Source organism: Anomaloglossus baeobatrachus, chromosome 12 (assembly GCF_048569485.1).
Source record: "Anomaloglossus baeobatrachus isolate aAnoBae1 chromosome 12, aAnoBae1.hap1, whole genome shotgun sequence".
NCBI lineage: Eukaryota > Metazoa > Chordata > Amphibia > Anura > Aromobatidae > Anomaloglossus > Anomaloglossus baeobatrachus.
In genome coordinates, this window is record NC_134364.1 from 82,279,433 (window position 1) to 82,302,919 (window position 23,487).

Sequence of the window (23,487 nt, forward strand, 5' to 3'; positions counted from 1 at the left end):
CCGGCTCTGCTGGCAGGGAGCCTAGGGTCGCCGGCTCTGCTGGCAGGGAGCCTAGGGTCGCCGGCTCTGCTGGCAGGGAGCCTAGGGTCGCCGGCTCTGCTGGCAGGGAGCCTAGGGTCGCCGGTGTCTGGGATGATCTCCCCACTGAGACCCATAGGAAAAGCTCACAGTGCTGTGAATGTGCTACAGCCACTGTGCTTTCTGAGGCGAGCAGCCCCAGGAGAATTGGATCTTGGTGCTGTTATTTACGGATCTACACAATGTGCAGTAAACGTATACTATGTTTCATGAATAAAAGCAGATAACTATAAAATATAAGCTAACTATTTATTCCATTGTAGGACTCGTTCTTCACTGGATGAGATGATGAAATTTTTCCTAATTGTTAACAAGCAAGGACAGACTAGGTTATCTCGATATTATGATCCTGTGGAAGTTCAAAGAAGAACACTGTTAGAATCTGAAGTCATCAAACTATGTCTCTCTCGTCCCAAAGATCAGGTATGATTGTATACAAAGCCACGTGCAGTATGGTAGAACCAATATGGAGGAGGAGATCTTAGTGGCATCTTTTTGAAAACCCCAAACTCCTCAGTTTCTCACCTTCCCTTGCTCCAGCACTGCCTCTCTGCCGCTGCTGTGGTGTTTGTTGACAGGCTACAGTGGTGACATCACAATTAGAGCGCATGTGACCACTGCAGCCAGTCAGTATGCTCAGCAGCTTGTGCCATCTTCATTCATTTTGCCGTTGAGTCCAGTGATTGGCTGCAGTGGTCACGTGCTGTAGTTGTGATATTGTAAAGCGGGGGTACAGGGCGGTGGTCATGGGTGAGGGATTTCTGACGGTAGGCACCCTGGCCTCATCACAGGAAAAGTTTTGTGGTCCTGGCTGTGTGTGTGGATAGGTGCAGTGCTGTTCATACTTTTCAGGAGGTCGCTTCTCACCATTGACTGATAGTTCTTATTACAGAACAGTTCTTCACTACACAGTCTTTGCATGGTAACTTTACAGGAGAAGTCGCAGGCACAAATCTTATAGTACGTTTCATTAGCATCAAACACCGACAGACACATTTCCTCTAAGTTCACCTCAGCTGTTATTAATGTGGATGTTCCCAGTCCTCCTGCCACTGCCCGGCCTAGCACAATGGAGGCATCGTTGAGAGTCAATCCAGTCCATATATATAATACTAGAAGGTGGCCCGATTCTAACGCAGGTCCATGGTTATTGGGCCCCCCCAGACTAAAAATAGCAGCCGCCCAGAATTGTCACATCCATTAGATGCGACAATCCCAGAACTTTGCCACCGCACCAGGCTATGGGGATGGTCTGGGTATTAAGGGGTTTATGACAGCTCACAGCTGCCACTAAGCCCTAGATTAATAATGGAAGGTGTCTATGAGATCCCCTCCCCATTACTAATATGCAGGTGAAAAGAAATACACAAACACTCAAAAAAAAACCTTTATTTGAAATAGAATACAAAAAAGAACACCTAGTTCCAAAGTAATCCACACGAGGTACCAAAATAATTCTGGCTCTAAGTACAATACTGAAGTCACAGCATGCGGGCACAGAACATGTCCGCACACTGGGCTCAGGCAGAGATTGACTAAGCCGCAGCGATGAGTGGTGACATCATTCAGTTTATTTGCGGTCACAGCTTGAGGTTCCCATGGTACCCCTCTTGTGACCGCAAGTAACCTGACCTCATTGAACTCAGTGACCAGAGTCTATTAGACTCCTGGAGTCCTATGCCCACATTGCAGATTTTGATGCAGAAAAAGTCTGTACCAAAGAATTGACATGTCAGTAGTTTCAGCTTTTTTTCCAGTGTTTTTTCTATCTTGATGCTTAAAAAAAAAATCGGCACACAAATCTGCAACCTGGGCACATACCCTTATACTTACCGAGGTTTTGTGAGGCTGTCGCACTGCTCCCAGGTTTGCTTTTTAAACCTTATGAATATTTACTGCTTCCCACACTCTGACAGCTTCTGTGAGTCTGACGGCATCTGTGATTGGCTGGCCTCACTGTAGCTGTCTGGGTTCCCTGAAGTGGAGTGTAAAAATAAATAAATAGAAAAAATGGTGTAGGGTCCCCCATATTTTGTAACCCAACACATATAAATCAGGCAGCTGGAGGCTGCAGACTGCAGCCCCCAGCCCCCCCCCCTTTTTCTGAATTTTGATTCCCAGCACAGATACAGCTGGGGGCTGGTATTCTCTAGCTGAAGAGGCCCATGGTTATTGGGCCCTCCCCAGGCTAAAAATTGCAGCCCACGGCCATCCCAGAATTGGCACATCAAAATCCAAAATTGGAACTATCTGCAGTGGAAACTAGTTCTGCATACTAGTGAGATACCTACAGTAGTAGTTCAAGGGAAGTTAATCAAACACTATGCACTACCAATAAGAGTACATTAAGGGGACTCTTTCAGCAGGTTTTTGTTATGTAAGCTGGAGCCAACATGCTGCAAGGGTTCAGAATTCAGCGCCTGCCTGTCTTGTCAAGGTCCGATCTGTTGTTTAATTGTGTTTGTTTAAGTAGCAGGACTTATCATCACTCAGACTACAAAGTATGGCAGTCCAGCACGCCCCCTGCTGTGATTAACACCTCACTGTTAATGCACAATCTCTATAGAGAGCCTGGTGTGGGCGGAGGCAGCTTTTAGCTCAACTTTTTGCTAAATCTAAAAATTCTGATTGTGTCAGAAGGGCTGCACCCAGTATTCTAATTTCCTGAAAATAAGACTCTGTATTATATTACTTTTTTTGCCCCAAAAAATGCACTAGGGCTTATTTTCAGTGCAGGGCTAATTTTTGAGGAGGCACAGGTTGGGGGTAAGATTATCCCCCCACAAAAGGTAGTCTGTGTGCTCCCCTCACTTGTCCAGAAGAGTGGGGTGGAGGGGTGACACATCTCATTGTCTGTGTACTCCCCTCACATGTGTCCAGAAGAGTGGGGTGGAGGGATGACACATCTCATTGTCTGTGTACTCCCCTCACATGTGTCCAGAAGAGTGGGGTGGAGGGATGACACATCTCATTGTCTGTGTACTCCCCTCACTTGTCCAGAAGAGTGGGGTGGAGGGGTGACACATCTCATTGTCTGTGTACTCCCCTCACATGTGTCCAGAAGAGTGGGGTGGAGGGGTGACACATCTCACTGTCTGTGTACTCCCCTCACATGTGTCCAGAAGAGTGGGGTGGAGGGGTGACACATCTCATTGTCTGTGTACTCCCCTCACATGTGTCCAGAAGAGTGGGGTGGAGGGGTGACACATCTCACTGTCTGTGTACTCCTCTCACATGTGTCCAGAAGAGTGGGGTGGAGGGATGACACATCTCATTGTCTGTGTACTCCCCTCACATGTGTCCAGAAGAGTGGGGTGGAGGGGTGACACATCTCACTGTCTGTGTACTCCCCTCACATGTGTCCAGAAGAGTGGGGTGGAGGGGTGACACATCTCACTGTCTGTGTACTCCCCTCACATGTGTCCAGAAGAGTGGGGTGGAGGGGTGACACATCTCATTGTCTGTGTACTCCCCTCACTTGTCCAGAAGAGTGGGGTGGAGGGGTGACACATCTCATTGTCTGTGTACTCCCCTCACTTGTCCAGAAGAGTGGGGTGGAGGGGTGACACATCTCATTGTCTGTGTACTCCCCTCACATGTGTCCAGAAGAGTGGGGTGGAGGGGTGACACATCTCATTGTCTGTGTACTCCCCTCACTTGTCCAGAAGAGTGGGGTGGAGGGGTGACACATCTCATTGTCTGTGTACTCCCCTCACATGTGTCCAGAAGAGTGGGGTGGAGGGGTGACACATCTCATTGTCTGTGTACTCCCCTCACATGTGTCCAGAAGAGTGGGGTGGAGGGGTGACACATCTCATTGTCTGTGTACTCCCCTCACATGTGTCCAGAAGAGTGGGGTGGAGGGGTGACACATCTCATTGTCTGTGTGCTCCCCTCACGTGTCCAGAAGAGTGGTGTGGAGGGGTGACACATCTCATTGTCTGTGTACTCCCCTCACGTGTCCAGAAGAGTGGGGTGGAGGGGTGACACATCTCATTGTCTGTGTACTCCCCTCACGTGTCCAGAAGAGTGGGGTGGAGGGGTGACACATCTCATTGTCTGTGTGCTCCCCTCACGTGTCCAGAAGAGTGGTGTGGAGGGGTGACACATCTCATTGTCTGTGTACTCCCCTCACGTGTCCAGAAGAGTGGGGTGGAGGGGTGACACATCTCATTGTCTGTGTACTCCCCTCACGTGTTCAGAAGAGTGGGGTGGAGGGGTGACACATCTCACTGTCTGTGTACTCCCCTCACGTGTCCAGAAGAGTGGGGTGGAGGGGTGACACATCTCATTGTCTGTGTGCTCCCCTCACGTGTGTCCAGAAGAGTGGGGTGGAGGGCTGCTGAAAAGTGTTTGGCTTTACCCAGAAAGAAACGAGATAGGATGATGAAACTTAACATTATTCCACATACTCTCCACTAATGACAACACACTTCTTACATCGGTATTCCAAGTTCTGTAAGCCTAGCAAAAAGAAGGATTCCGGTTGTGCCTCAAACCTGGCATCTGTAGCAGCCATGGCATCAGAAATGGTGTGAAATTTTGTACCTTTGAGGTGTTTCTTCAGGTTTGGAAACAGATGATTCTCGGAGGGAGCTAGATCTGGGGAATAAGTCAACCAGCTGGAAGCCCAGCTCTGCCAGTTTTGCCGTGGTCGCTTGTGCAGTGTGAGCGGAGGCATTGTCTTGCAGGAACAAGATTTAATTGGATAGCTTGCTGCGTCTTTTGGCCTTCAGAGATGCCTTCAAATAGCCCAAAGGTTCTATGTAATACCTTGCATTGATGGTGGAACCCTTTTGAAGGTAGTCCACTAGCAGCACGCCCTCCTTATCCCAGAACACGGACGCTATCACCTTAGTGGCTGATTTTTGCACCCTGAACTTCTTTAGACGAGGAGAACCACTGTGCCTCCACTCTTGACTGCTCCTTGTTTTCAGGGTCCTACAAATAAATCCAGGTCTCATCCATAGTGACCAGTCAATCCATGAAGTTCTTATCGGTCCGGAAACACTGACAAATGGACCGGGATGTTTCCACTCGCATGCTTCTCTGATCTGTTGTCAGACATTTGGGGAACCACTTTGCAGGTAGCTTCCTCATGTCCAAATGTTCATGGATAATGACACAAACACATTCATGGGAAATCCCCATGATGTCTGCTATTTCTTTAGCTGAAATTCGTGGATTCTCCAGTATGAGGTTGTGCACAGCATCGACTATCTCCGGAACAACAACCACTCTCGGTCGTCCAGGACGTTCATCATTGGGGCTGAAGTGGCCTGTTTTAAATTTGGCAACCCAGTTCTTATCTGTGGAATAGGAAGGGCATTGATCCCCCAATGTCTGCGACACATCACCATGAATGTCCGCCGCGGACTTTCCTTCCAGAAACAAGAATTTTATCACTCTGCTCTCAGTTGCTGTGAATATTGCATTAGACTCCGTCATTTTGAATTCCCGCGTGCGTAGAACACTGTTGTCATAAGCAACAAACACAAAATTTTGAAAATAGATATTAGATACATAAGGCTTTCATGTGATGTAACATTCATTACCATAGAAACAAAAAAAGATCACAAAGCCAAAGACTTATCAGCAGCCCCTTGTATATTTACATTCTTACTTGATTTGTGTGTTGTTTTTTTTTCTTCATTTACTCTTATGACGTGGAAAGTGATGTAGTTGTTTGTTTTTTTAGTAATTTTTTTATACAAAAAAAATCACAGACTTATCAGCAGCCCCTCGCGTAATGATTCTACTGCTCTAAACATCTTTGCTTCCTTCCAGTGTTCTTTTATAGAATACAAAGACTTCAAGCTGGTGTATCGGCAGTACGCAGCACTGTTCATCGTGGTGGGGATAGATGAGTCTGAGGTAAGAGAGCTCCGCAGCTCGGCTGCGTACCGTATGAGTTCTTTTTGGGTCACCTTGTGAACATCTTCTACTGTACTAGTCTAGAACCCATGCATACAATTGTAGGTTTATGACACTTAAAGGGAACCTGTCACCGGATGTTTATAATACTTACCTAACGGTCTGTGCTTCTGAATCTAGTGTGGATGATGCGTTCTACGTCATCTACATTAGCAGACATTGAGATCCCGAGCATGCGCACTACAATACATTGATCTGTCCTCCTCAGGGCAGATCAAAGTGTGCCTGCGCAGGACCTCAATGTCTGCTAATGTAGATGACGTAGAACGCATCATCCACACTAGATTCAGAAGGAGGAAAAGGATGGCCGAAAGAGGAGGCGCAGAGGTGCCGATCCACCAGTCTACTCCGCACCAACCGTTAGGTGAGCATTATAAACATCCGGTGACCGGTTCCCTTTAAACCCATAACATTGACTTTGTTTGTGATCATTGTGCTATTGGAGGAAAACTGATAGATCCTGACAAAATACAACCCTGCCACATAGTACTCCCCTTTGGTTACTCAGAGATGCCCTCTATAAGAGCCTGTTATGGTGCTCCCAAATCTTGTTGGTCATTGGTCACCACAACAGTGCCACCCTCGGAGCACTCACTAGTTGGACTCCTAATGCCTTCTTAACCCCTTAAGGATCGGGCGATTGTTTTGTTTTTGAAATTTATTTTTTTCCTCCCCTTATTCCAAAAGCAATAACATTTTTATTTTTCCGTTGATTTAGCTATGTGAGAGCTTTTCATTAGATGAGTTGTACTTTTGAATGACACCATTCATTTTATGATATGATGTAATGGTAAGAGGGAAAAAAATTCCAGATGTGGCGAAATGGCAAAAAAAAAAAAAGTTTAATTCTGCAATTGTTTTGGGGGTTTTATATGTACAGCATTCATTTAACCTTAAAACTGATCTGGCAGTATGATTCTCCAGGTCAGTGTGTGTGTGTATGTGTATATATATGTATATATATATATGATATGTATGTATGTATGTATGTATGTGTATATATGTATGTATGTGTGTGTGTGTATATATATATATATATATATATATATATATATATCAGTTAGGTCCAGAAATATTTGGACAGTGACACAAGTTTTGTTATTTTAGCTAACACATGTTCAGAAATACAATTATATATATAATATGGGCTGAAAGTGCACACTCCCAGCTGCAATATGAGAGTTTTCGCATCCAAATCGGAGAAAGGGTTTAGGAATCATAGCTCTGTAATGCATAGCCTCCTCTTTTTCAAGGGACCAAAAGTAATTGGACAAGGGACTCTAAGGGCTGCAATTAACTCTGAAGGTGTCTCCCTCGTTAACCTGTAATCAATGAAGTAGTTAAAAGGTCTGGGGTTGATTACAGGTGTGTGGTGGTTTTGCATTTGGAAGTTGTTGCTGTGACCAGACAACATGGGGTCTAAGGAACTCTCAATTGAGGTGAAGCAGAACATCCTGAGGCTGAAAAAAAAGAAAAAATCCATCAGAGAGATAGCAGACATGCTTGGAGTAGCAAAATCAACAGTCGGGTACATTCTGAGAAAAAAGGAATTGACTGGTGAGCATGGGAACTCAAAAAGGCCTGGGCGTCCACGGATGACAACACTGGTGGATGATCGCCGCATACTTTCTTTGGTGAAGAAGAACCCATTCACAACATCAACTGAAGTCCAGAACACTCTCAGTGAAGTAGGTGTATCTGTCTCTAAAGGTGGCTTTACACACTGCAACATCGCAAACGACATCGCTGTAACGTCACCGGTTTTGTGACGTTACAGCGACCTCCCCAGCGACATTGCAGTGTGTGAAACACATCAGCGACCTGGCCCCTGCTGTGAAGTTGTGATCGCTACAAATCGTTCAGGACCATTCCTAGGTCCTTTGTTTCCCGCTGTGCAGCATGATCGCTAGAAAGTTTCAGTGTGTAAAGGGGACTTTACAGCGACTTCCCTTTCAAATAGCTGCTTTGACACGTCCCCAACAACCAGCTAGGTCGTTCTGCAGGTCCGGATTGCTGTTGCGTCGTTGGCGAGGTCTGCCTGTTTGACAGCTCACCAGAGACTTTGTAGCGATCCCGGCCAGGTTGGGATCGCTGGTGGGATCGCTAGAAAGTTTCAGTGTGTAAACCCAGCTTAAGTCAACAGTAAAGAGAAGACTCCATGAAAGTAAATACAAAGGGTTCACATCTAGATGCAAACCATTCATCAATTCCAAAAATAGACAGGCCAGAGTTAAATTTGCTGAAAAACACCTCATGAAGCCAGCTCAGTTCTGGAAAAGTATTCTATGGACAGATGAGACAAAGATCAACCTGTACCAGAATGATGGGAAGAAAAAAGTTTGGAGAAGAAAGGGAACGGCACATGATCCAAGGCACACCACATCCTCTGTAAAACATGGTGGAGGCAACGTGATGGCATGGGCATGCATGGATTTCAATGGCACTGGGTCACTTGTGTTTATTGATGACATAACAGCAGACAAGAGTAGCCGGATGAATTCTGAAGTGTACCGGGATATACTTTCAGCCCAGATTCAGCCAAATGCCGCAAAGTTGATCGGACGGCGCTTCATAGTACAGATGGACAATGACCAGAAGCATACAGCCAAAGCTACCCAGGAGTTCATGAGTGCAAAAAAGTGGAACATTCTGCAATGGCCAAGTCAATCACCAGATCTTAACCCAATTGAGCATGCATTTCACTTGCTCAAATCCAGACTTAAGACGGAAAGACCCACAAACAAGCAAGACCTGAAGGCTGCGGCTATAAAGGCCTGGCAAAGCATTAAGAAGGAGGAAACCCAGCGTTTGGTGATGTCCATGGGTTCCAGACTTAAGGCAGTGATTGCCTCCAAAGGATTCGCAACAAAATATTGAAAATAAAAATATTTTGTTTGGGTTTGGTTTATTTGTCCAATTACTTTTGACCTCCTAAAATGTGGAGTGTTTGTAAAGAAATGTGACAATTCCTACAATTTCTATCAGATATTTTTGTTCAAACCTTCAAATTAAACGTTACAATCTGCACTTGAATTCTGTTGTAGAGGTTTCATTTCAAATCCAATATGGTGGCATGCAGAGCCCAACTCGCGAAAATTGTGTCACTGTCCAAATATTTCTGGACCTAACTGTAGATATATACACACACACACATTTTTCGGACTATAAGACGCACCCTGGTTTTAGAGGAGGAAAATAGGAAAATAAAATTCTAACTAAAAAATGTGGTCATGACACACTGTTATGGGGCGAGGATCTGCTGCTGTCACTGTTATGGGGGTAATATCCCCAAATTCTCTACTAAGGTACCCCATTCTGGTAACTATCCTTCTGCCTTGTATATGATCCTGCTCATATTCCCCCATCCATCCTGCTCATATACCCCCATCCATCCTGCTCATATACCAGCATCGTGCGCATATCTCCCGGATCCGTGCTTTCCTTAACCAAGAATCAGCAAAAACATTAGTGCATGCCCTCATCATCTCCCGCCTCGACTACTGCAACCTCCTGCTCTCTGGCCTCCCTTCCAACACTCTTGCACCCCTCCAATCTATCCTAAACTCTGCGGCCCACTTAATCCACCTCTCCCCTCGCTATTCCCCAGCCTCTCCACTCTGCCAATCCCTTCACTGGCTTCCCATCACCCAACGACTCCAGTTCAAAACACTAACCATGACTTACAAAGCCATGCACAACCTGTCTCCTCCCTACATCTGTGACCTACCGTATTTTTTGCTTTATAAGACGCACTTTTGTTCCCCCAAATTTTGGGGGAAAGTAGGGGCTGCGTCTTATAAACCGAATATACACATTATATACTGCAGGGTCCAGGGGAGGTGGAGGCCGGTCTGGAGCGGGGCTGGGGGGGTTGGTAGAGGCTTGTGAAGCTGCGGGTGGCAGCCTTTGATCTCCTGCACCCGCTCATATAATATGCACAGCCGCTGTCCACCACCATGGTGCTGAAACTGCACCGCGGCGATGGGCTGGGGGAGCTGCGCATATTATCTGCCTGTGCTTACCTTTGATCGCACATGCCCCCTCCCCCTGTGTTAGCTATGGCCCACATGCTGCCACCCATAGTAAAATAATAAACTCTTTACTCACCTCCTCCAGCGTGTCTGCCCGGTCTCCCTCCTGCTGCTGTGATCTTGCACGCAGAGATATCTCTCTCTGCTGTCCCGATCACATGACTGGCACTAGAACCAGGAAGTAGGAAGTGCAGGAGACACTGGAGGAGCTCAATCCCGAGGAGGGTGACACGAGACAGGACAGTGCTGCAGAAGGTAAGGAGTTTATTTTACTAAAAGCAGCAACATGGGGGCGATATCTAACAGTGGGCCTGTGTGCGTGCAAACAGTGGGCCTGTGTGCGTGCAAACAGTGGGCCTGTGTGCGTGCAAACAGTGGGCCTGTGTGCGTGCAAACAGTGGGCCTGTGTGCGTGCAAACAGTGGGCCTGTGTGCGTGCAAACAGTGGGCCTGTGTGCGTGCAAACAGTGGGCCTGTGTGCGTGCAAACAGTGGGCCTGTGTGCGTGCAAACAGTGGGCCTGTGTGCGTGCAAACAGTGGGCCTGTGTGCGTGCAAACAGTGGGCCTTACTGGGGGACGTGTTCAATATAAGGTGGCCATATCCAGATTAAGGTGGCTAATTTTAGGATGAGGGGGCTATGAGGGTCAATTACCCTATATTATTTGTTAGACGGACACTGGCATTATAAGACGGACCCCATTTATTAAAAAATTCTCTATTCCTTCACCAAATTTGGGGGTGCGTCTTATAATCAGGTGTGTCTTATAAAGCGAAAAATACAGTAATCTCCCGGTACCTACCTGCACGCAACCTCAGATCCTCACAAGATCTCCTTCTCTGCTCCTCTCTTATCTCCTCTTCCCACAATCGCGTACAAGATTTCTCCCGTGCATCCCCCATACTCTGGAACGCTCTACCTCAGCACATCATACTCTCCCCTACCGTGGAAAGCTTCAAGAGGAACCTCAAGACCCACCTCTTCCAACAAGCCTACAATCTACAATAGCCCTCAGTCCAGTAGACCAATGCGCAACCAGCTCTGTCCTCACCTATTGTACCATCACCCATTCCCTGTAGACGGTGAGCCCTCGTGGGCAGGGTCCTCTCTCCTCCTATACCAGTCTGTCTTGTACTGTTAATGATTGTTGTACGTATACCCTCTTTCACTTGTAAAGCGCCATGGAATAAATGGCGCTATAATAAATAATAATAATAATATACCCCCATGATCCTGCTCATATACCCCCATGATCCTGCTCATATACCCCCATGATCCTGCTCATATACTCCCATCATCCTGCTCATATACCCCCATGATCCTGCTCATATACCCCCATCATCCTGGTCATATACCCCCATCCATCCTGCTCATATACCCCCCATCCATCCTGCTCATACACCACGGCCCCCCGAAGAAGACATTGAAACGTGCGCGTCGGGGCACGTTTTGCTCGGGTTCCACCTCCACATCATGGGTGAGTGCAGCACAGGGACTAATTTGACTTGGTATATTTAATGACTGTCACCTGTTTGGATATGTCTGATACATGGTTCATGGTCTGATTCTCCGGTCATTGGACTCCTTATTATTGTTGTCCCTGTGTGTATCTACTATCATAGGGGTGCACACATAGAGACATTGGAGCTGTATTATATCTATTGTCCGGAGTTTATCAGACCATGTTCCCTCTTTACTATCTTGCTATACTGCTCCCCTGATGGGATATGGATCCTTGGTTTATTATACTTCAGTGACATCTCCTTTTGAGCCTGATCTACATGTAATGTGCTTGTTTATGTCTTTATGTCACTTTTTTGCTATTTATTCAATTTAATAAATACTTGTCATATTTTTGCAAAAAAGTAGTGATTGACGTCATTTATGCTTTGCTGGTCTGTTGGATGACCTTTGACTACCCTTCCCCTTGCTCTCTCATTTCTATATTGATTATTAGGGTGTAGTCTGCATTTAATGCAATTCTTTACGTCACATCTTGCCCACACTCCTTTAATATACATCACCCATTCCCTGTAGACGGTGAGCCCTCGTGGGCAGGGTCCTCTCTCCTCCTATACCAGTCTGTCTTGTACTGTTAATGATTGTTGTACGTATACCCTCTTTCACTTGTAAAGCGCCATGGAATAAATGGCGCTATAATAATAATAATATACCCCCATGATCCTGCTCATATACCCCCATGATCCTGCTCATATACCCCCATGATCCTGCTCATATACCCCCATGATCCTGCTCATATACTCCCATGATCCTGCTCATATACACCCATCATCCTGCTCATATACCCCCATGATCCTGCTCATATACCCCCATCATCCTGCTCATATACCCCCATCCATCCTGCTCATATACCCCCCATCCATCCTGCTCATATACCCCCCATCCATCCTGCTCATATACCCCCCATCCATCCTGCTCATATACCCCCATCCTGCTATGTACCCCCATCCATCCTGCTCATATACCCCCATCCTGCTCATATACCCCCATCCTGCTATGTACCCCCATCCATCCTGCTCATATACCCCCCATCCTGCTCATATGCCCCCCATCCTGCTCATATGCCCCCCATCCTGCTCATATACCCCCCCATCCTGCTCATATACCCCTCATCCTGCTTATATACCTCCCATCCTGCTTATATACCCCCCATCCTGCTCATATACCCCCCTTCCTGCTCATATACCCCCCCATCCTGCTCATATACCCCCATCTTGCTCATAATATACCCCCATCTTGCTCATAATATACCCCTATCCTGCTCATAAAATACCCCCATCTTGGTATATGGCCTGTATCCTATGGCACAGAAAAAAAATAAATGTTTATACTCACCTTTCCTCACTCCCTGCAGCACTGATCATCTTCCTCTCTGTCTCAGCTGCAGCGCCGCTGCGTGGAGCCGTCACCATTGTCTGCAGCATTGCGATGTCTTCCTTTCTGTGCCGGTCAGCTGATCTGTGTAGACACTAGCGGCGCGCACAGCGATGACGTCATTGCTGTGCTCACCGCTGTCTACACAGATCAGCTGACCGGCACAGACAGGAAGATATCGCGATGCTGCAGGGGGACGGCTCCACACACGTTGACAGGTGAGTACACTGATTCACTGCCCCCCGCGCTGATAATGATGCATGGAGGGCAGTGAATACAGCTGCTCATGATCACTCCAGGCTGCAGTTGCCAGGGGTGATCATGCGGGCAGGCTGTTAATTATGTGCGCACCTCCTGCCCATCACCCCGCCCACCTGTCAGCACCGGCTTAACTGCTGAGAGATGGGCGGGAGGATGAGCCTGCATATGTAATGAGCGGGCCCTTGTGGTCACGGCAGGCGCCGCTGCTGCCTGCTCGTGCCCTTGATGACCCATTCCACTGCAGCACCCTCATTCCCCGCAGCCACATTCAGACCATAAGACGCTCCCCCCACTTTCCCCCAACATTTGGGGGGAAAAAAAGTGCGTCTTATGGTCCGAAAAATACGGTGTGTATATGTATGTATGTATATGTATGTATGTATGTATATATGTATATATATATATTTAGTTTTTGTTTTATTTAAGTAGTGTAAAAAAAATCTGATATTTTGAAAAAGAAATCTTGCTTATGTCACAATCGTCCGAGAGCCGTTATGTGAAGGCTCATACTGTATAGAGGAGGCTGTGTGGGCTCATACTGTATAGAGGAGGCTGTGTGGGCTCATACTGTATAGAGGAGGCTGTGTGGGCTCATACTGTATAGAGGAGGCTGTGTGGGCTCATACTGTATAGAGGAGGCTGTGTGGGCTCATACTGTATAGAGGAGGCTGTGTGGGCTCATACTGTATAGAGGAGGCTGTGTGGGCTCATACTGTATAGAGGAGGCTGTGTGGGCTCATACTGTATAGAGGAGGCTGTGTGGGCTCATACTGTATAGAGGAGGCTGTGTGGGGGTATATTCACAACATTTATTCTCTCATGTGGCCCCTCAAGAAGCTTAATTGCCCACCCTGCAGTAGAGAATATACTCCTGAGGTTGTGGAAAAGAGCTTGCAATGCCTCCAGTAGGTAGGAGAGGCTGCAGTGCTCCTGTCCCGCCGTCCTCTGTCCTCAGAGCTTCCCTTTCTCTTTACAGAATGAGATGGCCATCTTTGAGCTCATTCATAATTTTGTGGAAGTGTTGGACAAATACTTCAGCCGAGTGGTAAGTACAGAGTGTCATTGTAGAGGCTGACGCTTTTCATACATAAGGCCCTGTGCATGAATCAGTAAGAGTCTGAGTAATGCCTTTAGGAGAACTTTCACTGATAATACATTTTCTGTAATGAATTGATTATTTGTATGTATCTTGTCCATGCATGGGTCATTTATAAATCATGGCTGTGATTTGCTCCCTATTTCTAACATATTGGCTTCTGCATTTAAAAGGAGTCTGTTGCCCCAAAAAATGCTAACTAAACCACTTATGCAGGTATGTAGGGAACTTAGTCCCTATAAAAGTTATACCTGTAGTATAGCTATTAGTGGTTTAGTTTCCAGAAGAAAACACTATTTTGCATCCAACTGGAGGGGGCTTTGGGACACTCTTGGTATGACCAAGGACTCATTGCACCACTATGCTCCCTCAGTTTGCATGCTTGATTGACAGTGCCCAAGTGAATGCTGCCTGAACGTAGTCCGCACCTCCACAGCCATGCTCACATAGTGTCATTGCTGGCTCCTGTCTACAGCAGACAGTAAGCAGTGATGAGAGTGCATACTGTGTGAGCACAGCTGGACAGTGTCCGTGCGCAGGTGCAGAGGAGTTCAGGCAGTTCTCGCTCTAGTGCTGTCAATCAAGATATCACAAAGTGCTCAGTATGCAAAATGAAAGGAAATAACAGAGCATCAAGCCCTCGTCCACACCAAGGGTGCACCGAAGCACCTCATCTGCATTTGACATAAATTGTTTTGTGGCAACTAAACAACTAAAATCTACATGTCAGGTATGATTTTAATAGGGGTTTTGTCCACTATATTCCTATATAAGACAGACTCCTTTTTTTTAGTCTCTGTGGAGTGGAAGAGAAAGTTTATCAGTATTTTTCATACTATATTTTAATTTAAAAAAGAGGGGTTCATTGCTAAAAAAAGGCAATACAATCAAAACCATCCCCCGGTTGTGTTCTTATTGTTTTTCTAAATCCTCCATATTGTTCCAGAAATATGGGCTTTTTATTTGGTGAGAAGTTTCATTATTTCTACAAGGGGGCGTGGTTTAAAGGGTAATAATGCAGATCAGCCTAAAAACGCCCCTGAGGATCCGAAACCACGCCCTCTTGCAAAGAGCAGCAGTTATTATAAAAGCCCATATTTCTAGAACCATACAGTGGATTAAAAAAAAAAGATGGGTTACTCATCTTAAAATAATAAAATTAAGAGTAAGAAATGGAGACTTTTAATCCAGTGACAGATTGTCTTTAACTTGTAAACATGACTAATATTATCTAATATATAAAGCTGTGTGTGTGTGTGTGTGTGTGTGTGTGTGTGTGTGTGTGTATGTACGCTAAAGGAATCCGCACCATCGCATTTACAATCACGAAATTTTGCACAGACACCCCATGTGACTCAGGGAACGTCATAGACTATGTTTGGGTGGGAAAATTTAACCCCGCGCTTTACAGTTACTCTCCAAAAATCCTGCCTCTATTAAACTGAATGGAGGTGGGAGCTACAGGCTATAAATGGCAACTGTCAGTGGTTGCTATAGGAACAAAATAAACTGTTAGTGTAAGAAGCTTATGTGTGAGGTAATATGATGTTGGTGGGGAGATGGATAGAGAGACAGACAGAGACCGCTCTGAAAAGAGACAGAGAGATAGACAGCCAAAGAGAGACCTGGAAAGAGACAGCCCTGGAAAGAGACAGCCAGCCCGGGCAAAGAGAGAAACAGACAGACAGACACATAGAGACAGACACAGAGATAGATAGAGAGAGAGAGACAGACAAGGAAAGAGACAGACAGACACAGACAGCGACACACAGACTCCCCAGAGACTGGGAGAGAGACAGTTACTATCCCGGGCAATGCCGGGTACTACAGCTAGTCCTGATATAAAACCAGTCCACCAAGATGTGTCTCCCATCTTATGGCTAATTTATATTGTATATTATGCAAAAGACCTGAAGGATCCTAAATCTAAAGGGTCCTCCACCTGTTCAGAGAGTCCGCAGTATTATGGTTTCCTTCATTGAATTGGGAGGCTTTTGTCAGTATTATTAGCCTCAACCATTGATAAGTTCAGGAACCAAATCCTCACCACATTGTCTTCATATTTCCAGGAGAACTAAACCTCAAACTTTTAAGTGTCTTGTAATACGAGGCTCGCACTTCTCACGTGAATTTGCTTCTACATATTAATGATTTGTTCCTGATCTATTGAGAGATAGATGTGGAAAATCAATTTTTTTTTTCTCAATCCGAACTTATTGGTTTCAACCTTAGCATGTAATTAAATGAAGGATGGACAAAACAAATGACAATTGCATGAGTTTCCTTATATCTAATATATAAAGCTCAGTGTGTGTGTGTGTGTGTATGTATGTATGTTCGCTAAAGGAATCCGCACCGTCGCATGTACAATCATGAAATTTTGCACAGACACTCCATGTGACTCAGGGAACGTCATAGACTGGGCGGGAAAATTTAACCCCGTGCTTTCCAGTTACTCTACAAAAATCCTGCAGCCATTAAACTGAATGAAGCTAGGAGCTATAGTAGACTATAAATAGCAACGGTCAGTGGTTGCTATAGGAACAAATAAACTGTTAGTATAAGACCCGCAACACACATCCGTTTTTTTGTACGTGTGCGGTACGTATTTGCACGTACCGAAGACACGGAGACCCATGTTATTCAATGGTAGATGGCACACACACGAAAAATCACACGGAACGTGTGTCCACGTAGTAAGTACGTGTGTGCGCTTTTCTACACGGACGACATGTCCGTTTTTGGCCGGCAGCGCGCAGGCACGGACCCGCTTTAGTCCATGGGTCCGTGCCTGCACGGTCCGCACACGGAATATGTCCGTGTTCAGCACGTATCGTCCGTGTCCGTTTTTCATCACAAAATCTGAAACACTTGTTACCAATCTATCAGGTCATTTGAAAGGAAACAACACCACCAGGATCTCATGATGAATGATTAAAATCGTTAATTGGGTAAGAATGCAGGCCTTTAAAAACGGACAGCACACAGACAGCACACATACGTATTTTATGTCAATACGGACATTCCAAACGCACACACGGCTCGCATACGCCATCACACTGATGCTATACGTACCGGAGAAACGCCCCTAAAAACGGAACACGGACCCGAAAAACGGACCGTAAGACACGTACGTTTTTTTTGCGGAAGTGTGTTTTAGGCCTTAGATAGGATAGACGGATAGAGAGAGACAGAAAAAGACAGACAGACATAGAGAGACCGACTGGGGAAAGAGACCGACTGGGGAAAGAGACCGACTGGGGAAAGAGACCGACTGGGGAAAGAGACCGACTGGGGAAAGAGACCGACTGGGGAAAGAGACCGACTGGGGAAAGAGACCGACTGGGGAAAGAGACCGACCTGGAATCAGAGAGATAGAAACAGTCAGACAAGGAAAGAGACAGACAGCGAGACAGACAGCGACACACAGACAGAGACTGGGAGGGAGACAGAGAGACAGTTACTATCCCGGGCAACGCCGGGTGCTACAGCTAGTACATTAATATAAATGTGATCTACAGTCGGGTAGTGCACACCACAAGAATCTTTATAAAGCCTCAGGGAATGAACTATCATATACCTGTAAACTTCAGCATTTCTTATTAATGGGAAATATCAACAAATAATTATCAAAATAAGCAGTAGTGGAAACAAGAAAGTAGTAGTAGTAGTGCCAGTGCTATGGGATGGAACCAGTATCTGACAACTTAATAGGATGCGTCATGTGTTGTCCTCAATCCAGCCAGACTTGTACCATACGTAAAATCTCTCCAAATAAACCACGGCGGTAGGAATCTTCAACCCTGTCACAGTCCTCTGCCGTAATTCTTTACATTTGTTTGCATAAAGTCACCTCCATTTACTTGCTTTGTAATAGAGGGAGCTGCCATTGTCCTCCAGTCTTCGGGTATAAAGAACAGGGCATCAATATCAACGTTTTTTGATAATTTGTCTATTAATGACCTTCATCCGAATGTGAATGGTCACTCCTACATTGTACAGGAACTGTTTGGTACTTTGGAGAAAATTTGGGCATCATGAGAGCCCTTCTAGAGGATGGGTAGGGGGATCATTTGAAAGCAATGAGCATGTATTAGCTTTGCTGGGAGGGGATTGACCGTTTAGCAATAGGAAAATAATAGATCAATATACAGATCACTTATTGCTGAATGGTCTGCCCATTTCCAAGTCTCCCCATTGGCTACTATTCAACAAAACCTTACAAAGCATACAGGGGTAGAGTAAATTAGGGTGATGTACACTTTAGTAAGACATTAGATGCATTGAATAAATATTAAATTCTTCTCAACATGAGGTTTTTCTTGAACTAAAAATCCTGTATGAAGTCCAGCAGAGGCTGTGTTCACACCTGCTTTCAGATTCTCCACTGCTTTTTTTTCGTCAGATTAGATGGAGACAATTGTGCTGCCTGCAACGTTACTCTCCCTATCAAAGTGATTTATAAGTCAATGTCACATTTCTCTATTTTTGGAGACTAGCGACGGATTCAGAATTGGAAATCCCTCATTTCCGACTGGGATTCTACATTTAAACTTGGTTTCATTTCTTTCAGTGCCTTATGCGTTAATGTCAGTTTTGTTGTCCATCAGTTCCTAGCTGAGTGTTTTAGCTGCTGCTGCTTTGTAGCCACATCCCTTCAGGTTTAAGTAGTTGTTGTTTCCCAGCAATCCTTGCTGAAGATACAAACTCATTGTTCTCTGGCCACCATGGTGGAAGATCCTGCTGAGGAGTAGTCCTGAACTCTGGCTTTATCCTTTTTCGTAGCTGTTTGTATTTCCTTCATAGTGTTTTAGTTGTGCAGCAGTGGGTCTAGTGAACCTCACCTGCCTCTCATTAACCAGGGCATCTCAGGTTCATACTCGGCGAATGTTGTGGAGACTGTATAGGGACTGGCAAAAAGAGAGTAGGGACAGCTGTAGGTGAGTACAGGTATTGAGTACAGGAGGTCTGAACGCACGCGCCATGCTCAAGCATGACAGTCAAATTATTGAATGAGATATTGTCCACAGCATTTTGACTTGTGACGTGAAAGGAGCCCGTAGCGCAAGTGTGATCATAAGAATATTTAATAGTCACAAAAGATATATATATATATTTTTAATAAATGTTGTTAAATATAAATGTTTTCTGACACTGATATCTTGTTTTTTTCTTTACAGAGTGAACTGGATGTATCCTTTTCTAAAATTTGGTTGGTTAACAAAATGCATTTACTTGACTGTAAGAAAGCATTCTCATCCTTTGTGACAATATCCGAATATGATCACGCACAGTGTTGATGTACTAGTCATCAGAACTGCCCTCTTCTGAATGTGATGACAGTTTGATAAAATTGTCAGTAAAGGACAAAATCTGAATTCTACACATAATAATAATTACCAGAGATTGTCTTGACGCCTTCGTGACTGTATTACCAAGAAATTAGACTTGGTTCAATAGAAAATAATCTGAAAGGTTTGGCCATGAAGCCCGCAAGGATTCATCAAAGCAGTTTTGCCAGTATTTTGTCATAAATTTGCTTGGAAAAGGCGTAAAAAAAATTACGACTTTTAGCTGTTTGTTTTGTTTTCCAGCTCTGCCAAAACGGGCGAGATTGTAGCACAATGGGGGTATGGCGCCACATCTCCTCATGAATTAGTCAATCAGGAGCTGGACTAAGATAGTAAGATTTGTAGCACACATCAGAAACTGCTGATTCATTAGGAGTTGTGTCCCTTTAATGAATCGGGAGCATCTGACCCCATCACACCCCATTATCAAGATGAGAGAGAAAATGGACAGTCTTGATGAATAAGAACCTAAGTTTTCAGTTGCCGTCTTCCACTGATGTTGCCAAGTGTCCTACTTGACAGTATCAATGGAGGTTGTTTAGTTTATTTGGTTGAGGCTGGGGAAATGTTCTTTCTAGATTTCTGTAATGTAACACTAGGGGCCAACAGAAAGCCCAAAGTAATGCCATATGCACAACACATAGTGCGCGGTGTTGTAGCAAGTCAGCTCCCTGAATAGGTCATAAAAAAAGAAGACCTCACTAACATCATCCCCTTAAAATATATATGTATGTATGTATCTTTGTGTGTATGTATGTAATGTATGTAATACAGTGTGTCCACCCATATCCTGTCCACCGCCATTAACTTGAGAACGGCGGCAGCTATAGGCATAGAAGTGGTGTCTAGGTATAGTGAAGTATCCATGCGCTACGGAATGAAACCACCTATAGCACCACCTGGTGGAAAACAACGGAGTTAGCATTTTTATTTTGAAAACGAAACGAGATAGAGAAAATAAGTGATTTACAAAGTTGTAGGGCATCATCAATTCAATACAAATCGACACCTTGCATACAGAAATGCTATGATTAGAACGTGTAAAACTCACAAGGCTGCGGGTTTGAAGTGATATCTCATGGAGACCTTCCTACAAGTCATTGGCTATGGTGGCTGTGTGGAGTGTCCTCCACGCTCACCTGACCTGACCCCATTGGACTTCTTTCTGTGAGGTCACATCAAGCAGCAGGTGTATGCGACCCCTCCACCAACATTGCAGGACCTATGACGACGTATCACAGATGCTTGTGCAAACATGTCACCTACCATATTGCACAACATGCAGCAAGATACAGTATGCTGTGCAGAGTCCAGATGTGCATTGCAGCTGACGGGGGCCACTTTGAGCATCAAAGTTAAATGAGCTCCATATGCGTGACTAGCATTCAATGTTTTGGGGGAGGTCATGGGTTTCATAACATACCATTTCTGTATGCAAGGTGTCGATTCGTATTGAATTGATGAGGCCCTACAATTTTTTAATTCACTTTTTTTCTCTATCTCGTTCCGTTTTCGAGATAAAATGCTAACTCCGTTGTTTTCCACCAGGTGGCGCTATAGGTGGTTTCATTGCTTAGCGCATGGCTACTTTACTATACCTAGACACCACTTCTATGCCTACAGCTGCCGCTGTTCTCACGTTAGTGGCGGTGGACAGGATAGGGGTGGACACACTGTATATATAGCTTACAAAGTTTTATAGAAAAAATGTAAATCGTAAAACATACACATACTTGGTATCACCAGATACTGTACCATAGTTTTAACTTTAATAATCCTGCACAAAAAACAATGGCTGAATTGAAGTTCAATCCGCCCTAAAAAAAAAAAAGTAAAAGTTTATGGAAAAAATTGTATGTACTCCAAAATGGTACCAATAACTACAACTAGTCCCACAAAAAAATAAGACCTGAAAATCCTTTTAAAGGGATTCTGTCATCAAGATTTGATCCTCTAAACCGTGTATATGTACTTGTAGCTTGTGCAAAGACAAATCCAGCAGTACCAGTACATGGATAGTCCATTCCTCTGTTACTGATTAATCTGTGTTTTAAATCATAATGCAGATGATGCTGTTGTGCCTTCGTCATGTGGAAACTCTTCCCAAGCCCCTGTCACTTCACCAGGGACTCAGTGCTGCTTTCTACTTGACTGACCGCTTATTTGCGTGCAGTCACACAGCTAAACAGCGGTCAGTCCCGCTCTGGGGAGAGCGCTGGCGAGCCTGGGATCAGAAGGTCACAACACCTTATTGTTCACAGGTCTACAACTGTTATTTGAGTGACTCTACTTTTTATTGCTTTAGGGGTTAATGCCAAAGCAACACAAAAAATTAGCCTACCCTTCCACTCTCATAATGGGATTCCTGATCCCCACGGGAAGGCCTGGGTCAGGGCCAAATACATTCATGACAAAAGCTCCTTAATGTCCCTAAGTGGGTCCAATAACACCCCCCCCCCCCCCGCCATCCCGACGCTGTCACGTGCCTTGGCCGTCGCTTACCCTGAACACACCCTGGCTAGTGAGAAGGCCGGCAAAAACACTAATCTCACCGCTGCAATAATACAACACAAGGTAGGGGAGGACAGACAAAGGGAAAAATTAACACAACAAGGAGAAAACACTTCAAACTCCTACAATCCGGCTAAACACCACAGCTGGAATAGCCACAACTCCTCAGCTTCTTCCATAGACAGGCTCCTTCCAAAGTGGCCAGCATAGAAATGAGAATCTATTACCGGCATCAGATGGTAAGACACACATAACATTTTATAGATAAGGGAGATGGTCACAACAGAGCTGCATCTGAGACTAAAGGCCCAGTCACACACAACGACTTACCAGCGATCCCGAAAACGATGCAACCTGATAGGGATCGCTGGTAAGTCGCTGGTAGGTCGCTGGTGAGATGTCACACAGTCAGACCTTACCAACGATACAGGAATGATACAGGTCGCAGTAGTGACCTGTATAATGATCTCAGCAGTCACTGTGACCCTGTCACACAGTGTCAAACACAGTGATGTGTCCTGCCCAGCAGGACATCGCCTTTGAAGAAAATGGCCTGGACCATTCGGCAACGACAAGAGATCTCACAGCAGGGGCCTGATCGCTGGTAGGTGTCACACATAACGAGATCGCTAGCAATCTCGTTATGTGTGACGGTACCTTTTAGGCTACTAAGGACAGCCAGATGTGAAAGAGTCCATAACCCCTGGAGGCAAAGGAATCCAACGGAAAAGGAAATCCAGTAGCGTAGATATAAATTTAAAAACTTTAATATGTCTAAATGAAAAGAAAAAATAATAAAGACTGTGACATACCAAAAATCGAATATCAGGGTGCTCCCTGTGACCAACGCATTGCGGTGATGCCAATGGTCATGCCATAATCATAGTTAACCAAGGAAAAAAGGCGTGCACTCTAATCAACGATTCAAGGTGCAAGTGTACGGGTAGAATCCTCCGTAGACAGTAAATATAAATACACTGCACACTATAGTTCTTTTGCAAGTGAAAATTATTTTTCTTTGTCGCTCCATTGGGAGACCCAGACAATTGGGTGTATAGCTTCTGCCTCTGGAGGCCACACAAAGTATTACACTTTAAAAAGTGTAACCCCTCCCCTCTGCCTATACACCCTCCCGTGGACCACGGGCTCCTCAGTTTTATGCTTTGGGTGGAATGAGACACACATCCACTCATGCATTCTCATAACATAGTTATGTCGGATGGAAGAAAAGAGGACCCCGATGGGGCCCCCGGCATGTTCCCTTCTCACCCCACTATGTCGGCGGTGCTGTTAAGGTTGAGGTACCCATTGCGGGTACAGAGGCTGGAGCCA

General features: G+C 45.2%; 1 protein-coding gene across 3 annotated transcripts in view; it reads left to right on the forward strand.

The window, feature by feature from the left end:
• Positions 1–23,487, forward strand: part of AP4S1 (adaptor related protein complex 4 subunit sigma 1) — a 64,446-nt gene that overhangs the window by 11,232 nt on the left and 29,727 nt on the right. Inside the window, exons 2-5 of one of the 3 annotated variants that reach the window (XM_075330259.1) lie at positions 342–501; positions 5,866–5,952; positions 14,174–14,242; positions 19,474–19,733. In XM_075330259.1, the coding sequence (XP_075186374.1) occupies positions 364–501; positions 5,866–5,952; positions 14,174–14,242; positions 19,474–19,593 (414 nt within the window). In that variant the 5' untranslated portion in view covers positions 342–363 and the 3' untranslated portion in view covers positions 19,594–19,733. Of the gene's footprint in view, positions 1–341; positions 502–5,865; positions 5,953–14,173; positions 14,243–19,473; positions 19,734–23,487 lie in introns of those variants that run through there. The other 2 variants (XM_075330258.1, XM_075330260.1) reach the window with 2 other exon arrangements.